This window comes from Dendrobium catenatum, unplaced genomic scaffold (assembly GCF_001605985.2).
Source record: "Dendrobium catenatum unplaced genomic scaffold, ASM160598v2 fragScaff_scaffold_1022, whole genome shotgun sequence".
Classification (NCBI taxonomy): Eukaryota; Viridiplantae; Streptophyta; class Magnoliopsida; order Asparagales; family Orchidaceae; genus Dendrobium; species Dendrobium catenatum.
In genome coordinates this window covers 3,913,593-3,922,399 of record NW_021319484.1, presented here as the reverse complement: position 1 = coordinate 3,922,399, position 8,807 = coordinate 3,913,593, and the positions used below count along the sequence as shown (strand labels likewise).

General features: G+C 37.9%; 1 protein-coding gene across 2 annotated transcripts; it reads left to right on the top strand.

The window, feature by feature from the left end:
• The first annotated feature begins 5,294 nt into the window (after positions 1 to 5,294).
• On the top strand, positions 5,295 to 7,911 carry LOC110110258 (protein FAR1-RELATED SEQUENCE 5-like). 2 transcript variants are annotated; one of them, XM_020841642.2, is made up of 2 exons: positions 5,295 to 5,472; positions 5,573 to 7,911. In XM_020841642.2, the coding sequence occupies exon 2, from the start codon at positions 5,642 to 5,644 to the stop codon at positions 7,682 to 7,684; it is 2,043 nt and encodes a 680-aa protein (XP_020697301.1). In that variant the 5' UTR covers positions 5,295 to 5,472; positions 5,573 to 5,641; the 3' UTR covers positions 7,685 to 7,911. The 2 variants fall into 2 exon arrangements, with proteins under 2 accessions (XP_020697301.1, XP_020697302.1); XM_020841643.2 differs by having other exon boundaries at positions 5,296 to 5,472; positions 5,630 to 7,911.
• Positions 7,912 to 8,807: the final 896 nt, after the last annotated feature.

Here is an 8,807-nt window from a genome sequence, read left to right as displayed (position 1 = left end):
ATATCCGTTGGCTCAATAAGAGTCGTAACTCTGTGCCCGTCGGCCGCCCGTCGGCATAATAATCTCCTTATGACTCCCAATCGTTATATCAATGATCAATAGAAGATATCGCCAAACCCTTTTTAAAGGAAAGCCCGTCGGCCCACCATCCTGTACAGGTCAAATCAATCTCCAACCAACGGTTCATCCAGTCTTCACTTGTCTTTCAGTAACCATAATAATAATTCAATCATATAATCACATCCGTATGCTTATTCAATCATTCGAATCATCGATTCAGAAAATCAGAGATCGTACGAGAAATCAGCAGCATAACGGCAGTATACGGAATGTACACAGAAATCACAAATTCAGAAATTTACCAAATTACCGAAAATCGAATAAAACAACGTTTCAAAGCTTTACTTGTACTGAAGCAACAATTTCCAACATCCTGAAAATTTTCTATTCGATAAAAATCGCACAGAACTCAAAATACCCGGTAGAATTTTTACATAAAATACTCAAATCGTGTAAAAATATCATATCATAAACATATCAAAAGTTGTGCGGTAAAACTTTCGTCAATACAAACTTATGCAAGTTTTTCAGTAACGGAAACACAAAACTGAGCACAGAATTATCAAAACTCGAAATCTTTGAAAACAGAAATAGGATTCGGATTCCTTACTGCGAGACAAACAAATCTTCCAACTGCGTCGTCGGACGAAAAGCGCTCCGCGGGCTCCAAAACCAAGCTTTCCCTTTCTTTCCTTCTCTTTCTCTCTCCTGCCTTCTCTTTCTCTCTCCTCCAAATGAATCCAAAATATCTCAAATCCGATACTTATCAAGCAGGATCATCTCGGACGATCCAAATTCGCCCCGGGACAAACTCCTCTGGACACAGATCGTGAACCAGATCGTCCAGACGAAATTAAATGCCAATTTCGTCGTCCCGGGACGAAACTCTCGGGTTCAGTTCGTCCCGACGGTTCGTCCCGACTGTTCCAGGTTCGTACAGACGAAAATGACAGATTTCTTCACAATTTTCTTCAGTTCGTCCCGTACTAAGACCAGTTCGTTCGGACTAACAGCACTCACAAAAATCAGCTTTTTAAGAGTTTTACAATAACAATTTAAGTATGAAGAAGATTTGCTAATATGTATATAAATATATAAACAAATGCTACAAGCACAAGATTTCATATGAGTTATAAAGAGAGCATAAAATATGTGTTGAAAATAAAATATGACATAATATTACATTAACATGACTTATATCAACATCACACATACATGGGTTGCTTCCTAGAAGCGCTAAATTTTAACTCTTCAATCAAACTTTAAATGAAAATGTAAAATAAAATAAAATTAAAATGCAACAAATTAAATTAAAAATATCAATCTCTCGCTCTTCCCTAGCCTACCCCTCAGAATCGAGGTCTTCCTCCTCTTTATCTCTCTCTCTAGGTTACCAAATAAAGGGTTGGTACTCATGTACAGAAGAAAACTCATGTTGCTCTGGCCTTTTAGCAAATGGATTATTTCTGAACATTCCAACAAGAGCCTTATTAAAACTGGATCTGTATTAATGTTATATCTCTTGTTGATCCATTATACGAGCCATCCACATTTTCATTTCAAATTGCCAATCTCATGACTATTTACAAAACATAATCACCTTCTCTATTTTCCCACTTAAGTCTACCACCTAATCACTTACAGATTTAAGAGTCTTAGCACTCTTCCTACTACTACTACTCCTTGCCCCTCCAGAAGACCTAGGATCACTAGGATCCATCTCTTCTTTATCAAATTATTTACAACTTAGAAATTTACCCCTAGTGAGAGCAATTATAGGGAGTAACTACTATTCATTTTGATCACCCCTCACATCTGCTGCTAAATAGAAAACATAAACTAAAGAAGGGTGGCCTAGACCCACTGAATTGATGTTATTCAGAGCATATGCAGCACCGACCTCTCAGCTAAGCATGAAGAGATAAATGAAAGATTAAACTCTTTTAACATGAATACCACTCCAAAATCCCATATTATGTCACCCTATGAAAATATTAGAAGAGTAAGTAAAGTGTATACTATTAAAATCCCCTCATAATCATTCATCTCTATAAATTTGATACATGACAAGCACCATGCCTATGTTTGCATCATATCAATCCAACAAACCTAGTTATGCACGCTTTTATATTCCTAGGCTCCACATTATACCCGATATTAACTACAAATATGACCACTATGTGCATTAAATGAAGATATGATATATTAAAAATAACATGAAATTATTGATATAGAGAATTCATTAGTACTCTATATTTTATTTATACCATTAATTAAATACTAGAAAATTTAGCAATACATGAAGAACAAGTGAAGCAAATTTATTTTCTTTATTTGCACAAAAGAAAAGATATCATTGGATAGTTCAATGATCTTCTCTACACTCCTTGAATTTACAAAATTATTTTCACAAATACAAAATAATCACTCTAACTGAATGTATCCAGTACTTCTTTGGATTCCCTTAGATGTTACTCCTAAGTAAAAAATCAAAGAATTCGAAGTACTATAAAGATTGAAATTAAACAAGTGACTTAACTCCTCTACTAACATTAAAAAATAGGCTATTTATAGAAAAGCACAAAAAATATAGATTTTGGCTTTGCAGCACTCGAGACACTTGCAACATTGAAGGGTTTCCTCCACTGCGGCTCTTGCTGGCATAGAATCGTGTTTAATGAATTAACACGTTGCTTCACTAACAAATTGTGGCCTAAACAATTACAACTATAGCGCAACAGTGTTGCTGACGGTTGAGCGCTGCGACGTCCATGTAACACTCCCTTGACTTACGGCATTGAAATTTGGCATCACGACGTTGTATAGATAGAGACTGGGCTTTGTGATGCTGACTTCTCTGATGCTGCAACACTGTCAAACAGAGACTGTGTGCCTCCATGTCCAATTTGGGCACTCCGACGGTGTCAAAGATGGTGCCATAGAGGTATTGTGTCTGAGGTCGTGGCGCCGTACTATACTTGAAAACTTTGCTCATTTACTATATTTTCCTACACAAACACAACTAAAGTAATACATTTTCACTACAAATTAACACATAAAAAATAACATTATTTACACTTATCACATATATTCAAAATTTAATTTGAATTATCACTTTTCTTCATCTATGTGAATTATGTTTCTTTGTTTATGTTGAAATTGCTTAAATTAAACTTAATTAATTCTTCTAAAATATTAAGATTTGAGTACATTGTTGACAAACTATTTAAGAAACTCATATTGATGTAAAGAGAAAAGTTTCAAACTGATTCAAACTAAATCAAACCTATTTCGAATATAAATTTGAACCTGGTTCAGATATGTGTTCAAATATGAATTCAATTAGTGAATTGTATATATTTTAATCATTTTCTAATAATATCATAATTAATTTCTCAGTATCATATGTTATTTTTTAAAATTTTGGATGCACTTAATAGCATTTTTTCTTTTATACAAATTAAATTATATACTATATTAACTTATTAACTTTGTTAAACTTTTTCAAAACAAATTACAATCAATATATAATTTATTTATGACAATTTAATGTATAAATGGTGAATTTCTTATCTTTGTAATATTTGTAAAAAAAAAAAATCTTTTTTTAATATGCAATATACTGAAGCACAGCCAACTAAAAAAAAATATACAAAACATACATTTCTTCATGTTTGTAGAAGATGAGGCAAGCAAGTATTTAATTTTTCTCTTTTATTTATATATGTATTATTGTGTGCTAGAACATTCACGACAATCGAGAGATAGTGAATTTATTGTCTTAATTTTATATAAAGATCAAATATACACACAGACAAAAGGGAGCGGTGTGACATTTAAGAGACAAATTTATGCATGGAAAATCATGAAAATGGACAAAATTATGAGGCTAGGCCAAATTGAAATGAATCGCTATTGTTTTCTATTGATTATAAATGATGCTCTTATTTGGAGAAAGGCATATGCTCAATACAACAAATATATATAAGCCGTATAGAGTAAATGACATAATTAAAGTTGGAAGGATTCGTTGACATGAGAGCTATTCTCAAAGAACATTGACTTGTTCGTTTGGTCAACAAAACCATAATCGAGTGAAGAAGGTTGAAGGGATCGTAATTGGACGACGGTGGTTGGAAGGATCATAGTTGACTAATGACTGTGATCAGAGGGACCATAGTAAGGCGGCGTTGGTCGGAAGGACTATAATTGGTGGGCAATAAAGGTCGAAGGGACCGTAGTCGATGAGTAATTGAGGTCGGAGGGAACACAATCGAGCAATTGAGATAGTGGGGACCATTATTGGGTGAAAGAGGTTGGAGGGGTTATAGTAGGCGGACGATTGAGGTTGAAGGGATCTTTGTCGTGTGACGGTGGTCGAAGAGACTGTAGTTGAGTGATGGAGAGTCTAGGGGACTGAGGTTGTGGAGATTGTAGTTGGCAGGTGATGGAGGTCAGATGAACCATTGTTGGGCAACCGAAGTCGGAGGGACCGTTGTAGGGCGACCAAAGGTCGGAGGAACCATTCTAGATGCATTATATCGAACATATGTTAAGAAATATTTTTAAGAAAGATAGAAGTACACCTAAAAATTAGAAAGTATTAGAAATGACATTTTTATTTAATTTAAATGGGAATTTCACTTTTAATTGAATTCAATGGAGAAAAAATTTTCATATAGCTGATCGCACTTAAGTCTCCTTTGGGAAGACATTCTTAATGCATTCTAAAATAATTTTTTTAGGAAAAAAAAATTATAAACTATTTTTTTTTTTTAAATTAAAGAGCTGCTTAAAAACACAGTAATAAAACTATCTCAAATGAAGCTAAAGACTTATGGTTTATCTGAGATAATTTTCTTATTATTTTTTACAATAATTTGTTAATTTACAATTTTTTGAATGTAATAGAAAAAATAATGACCCCATATGAAATCTTAATATTGTTATTGTATTTATTTATATATTTTAAATAAACCGCTATTGCCCATTTCCCTGAAAGCTTGCGAGGAGTTACGTCAAAAACCGCGCCTGCGCGGCAACAGTCCCGTGCCCTCCGCCTCAACTTTCACCTATCCTGCTACCATCGCCCGATATCGCATCCGTCCAAATGGGCCCCACTGATTTGTGGGTCCACCTACTTTCATTCACGCCCAGGAAGTCAACAACAGCTCGCCTGCCAATCACAATCCTCCATATCTTCACAACAAAAATGGATGGTCTAGATCGAGGAATTCCAGGGCCAGCCTCTTGCCGGCTCTTGTTAATTAAACCCACGGAAGCGGCTCACGGTTGTCGCGGCGCCATTGGCAGGAGCGGAGTTAGGGTTCTAACGCTCAATTTCACTCTCGATGCAAATTGGTATTTGATAAAGTATCGTGAACTCAATTTCCGTTGATTCGAAGTTTTAAGGTATTGGAATGGCGGAATCCCTAATTTCTCTTTTATTTCGTTGTTTTGTTTGGGGGGCTTGCTTCTAATTCCCTTTTCTTTCCGCATTTGTTTTGTCTAGCTTTAATGGCTTTAGAAGCTCCGTTGCTAAAGATCTCACGTTTGCCTGCTTCTGCAGCGGGATTTTTAGATGGAGAGCGCCTCAACCCTATCCGCTTCCCTAGGGTTTGATCATTCCCAGGAAGACGAGGTAGAGCCCGTGATCCAAATCCAGTCCGAGCAGCCCCATATGGACGAGCAGGACATCTCAATTTTATCCCTGGTCTCCGTCCCGCTACAAGGTGGAAGCGGTGGGGAAAGTTCCCGTGTGGAGCACCCAGGTTCTGAATGTATCGATGACTTCCTCACCGGAAGCGATCAGTTGGAGCCGAGGCTTGGGATGGAGTTTGACTCTTCGGATGACGCTCGGGCCTTCTATTCGGCCTATGCCGAGCGCGTCGGCTTCCGGGTTCGCAACAGCAAGTCTTTCACCTCCAGGGTGGATGACACAGTGATCATGCGCCGGTTTGTATGCTCGAAACAAGGGCGGCCGACCAAGAAGGATCCCTTCGACCTCACCAAGAAGCGTCGCAATCGAATCTCCTCTCGTGAGGGTTGCAAGGCCATGCTTCAGGTCAATCGCCGAGAGAATGGCCAGTGGGTGGTATCCCGGTGTGTGCTTGAGCACTGCCATCCCCTTGGGATTGTTCCGAAGCAGTTTCCTTCTCTCCAGAAGAAGCTGGCTAAGAAGCCCTGGGAGCTCATTCCAAGTAGTGTTTCAGAGGCGCAGCAGAATGGGCTTGGAGTTGGTGGTGGAGTGGCCCAGAGCTTGTTGGAGTATTTCAAAAGGATGCAGACTGATAATCCAGCATTCTTCTATGCAGTCCAAGTTGATCAGAATAATTGTTTGGCAAATGTGTTTTGGGCCGATGCTAGGGCTAGAATGGCGTATGGCTACTTCGGTGATGCTGTTGTTTTTGATATGACCTGTAAGAAGAATAAGCGAATGGTGCCTTTCGCTGCTTTCTCAGGAATGAATCATCACAGGCAACTTATTGTGTTTGGTTGTGCTTTCATGACTGATGAGAATGAAGCTTCATTTATCTGGCTATTTGAGACATGGCTTTCTTTGATGAGCGGACGGTATCCAGTTTCTTTTGTCACCCCATTTAATGAGGTAATTGGATCGGCTTCTGCAAAGGTTTTCCCTAACGTCCAACACCGTTTTTGCCAAAGGGACATATTTCGAAAATGCAAGGAGAAACTTCCAGATGTTTATTCAGAGTATGCTTCATTCAAGAATGAGTTTAAGAAATGCGTGAATGAATCTGAAAGCAGTGGAGAATTTGAGTTGTCTTGGAGGTTGCTCCTCGATAAATATGGGTTGGAGGGAAACATGTGGTTAAAATCCCTTTATAATGTACGCCAAAGGTGGGTTCCAGTGTATATCAGAGGTACTTTTTATGCTGAGATGCCTGGCAGCGCCTTGAAATCTGAAAGAATGCACAATTTCTTCCAAAGGAACTCCCTTACAACAACTACATTGCGGGATCTAGTGTCTCAGTTTGATAAAGCCATGGCAGGCCAGTGTGAGAAGGAAATACATGCTGATTTTGCTATGATTCATTCAAAGCCTATTATGAAGACTCCATCACCAATGGAGAAGCAAGCATCTGAAATATATACCAGAGTGATATTTGACTTATTTCAAGAAGAGCTTGTTGAGGCTTCTGGTTTTTTGATGGATAAAGTCGAGGATGGATTGATTAGCAAGTTCCGTGTTACAAAAGTTGATGATACTAATAGAGCATACCTTGTCATGTATAATGCTTCTGAAAAGACCATAAATTGCAGCTGCTCTATGTATGAAACTTCTGGTATATTATGCAGACATGTGTTTAGAGTTTTGATGGTTCTTTGTGTTCTTACACTTCCATCAGAGTACATTTTGAGGAGGTGGACTAGGAATGCTAAGAGTGCTATTTTATCCTATGAAAATTGTGCACATGTTCCAAGCAACAGCTTTAGAGCATTTAGTTTGCGGTTCAATGACTTATGTCGTGATGCCATTAGGTATGCAGAAGAAGGGGCTACTTCTGCGGTGATATATAAAGTTGCTAAGGAGGCATTTCAGAATGCTTTCAATGAAGTTTTCAGTGCAAAAAAAGGCTCATTTTTCAACAAAGCCAAGTAATATATATATACTTATGTATATATTTTGTTTCAAAGGCATTGATTTTATTGTTTCATTTCCAACTCCGACCATGGCAATAAACAACTCAGGTAATCTGGGTGTAGCTCCTGATACTGAAAGTAGTTTTCATCCATTCCTGAATCTTGATATTTGATGCTAATATCTGAATACAACATGCACACTAAACATTTGTTCCCCTGGAAACTATGTCGAACATCTGGAGAGTTCTCGTTCTGGCTTCCGATCCGACCCGACCGAGAAGGGAAAGTCGTCAAATGAGGGAAGTCGGTCGGAGGAGCGTGGTCGAACGGCGTCGGAGGGAGTTCGGCCGGCTCTGGTCGTGGAAACAGAGGGAGGATCGGAGAGAGAGCTTGTGGGAATCGGCCGAACGAAGCCTCCCTTCGACTATTTAACGACGCATTCGCGTCGTATAGACGACGTGGGAGATGCGGCTTCGGCGTGCCAGCGCGTGGGAGGATGTCGCGCGATGTGGGGCTGCAGGGAGTAGGTAAGATTTGATTGATTTTATTTTTTTTGTTTCAGTCTTGCGGGTCAACAGTTTATTAATTAAAATTTAAACAATATAAAATCAACCATTGGATAATATTTTTTCCCCAACAAAAATTGCATAGCATTCTAAAATAATTCAAGTTTTCAAAATTAAAAAAAAATAAGCATTGAGCATATGTAGATAAAAGCCTCACATTAAGGGCCACATAATAAAAAATATATTACAAGGCAGCATTTGTAAACCATATAGTCAGATATCTTTGCTTAAGTGGCTAAGTTGTAAGCCTTTTTCTTTAAATTAAAGTAGTCTTACCTAACTTGCATATGTATTGAGACCAAACATCACAATTTTAAAAGCACTGAGATAGGTTAGATGGTAATCTTGCTTAGCAAGGATAGCAAGCACAAAGTCGTGTTGACTATCCAAGTGAGGATTTCAAGTTTGTAAGTCACATGCATTCCGTTAGATTTATGTTGAAGTTATTATCTATTGATGGTTCTCACCTTAGATTTAAGATCTAAGACTGGTGTTATTCTCAGTTACATCATAAGCTCTCATTTTCTTTGGCATTTCCTCCAACTTGTGTTATTAGAATGAGATCCTCAACTTACT

Coding starts and splice junctions, on each gene's coding strand:
- LOC110110258 (XM_020841642.2), top strand. CDS start 5,642: ATGGAGAGCGCCTCAACCCTATCCGCTTCCCTAGGGTTTGATCATTCC.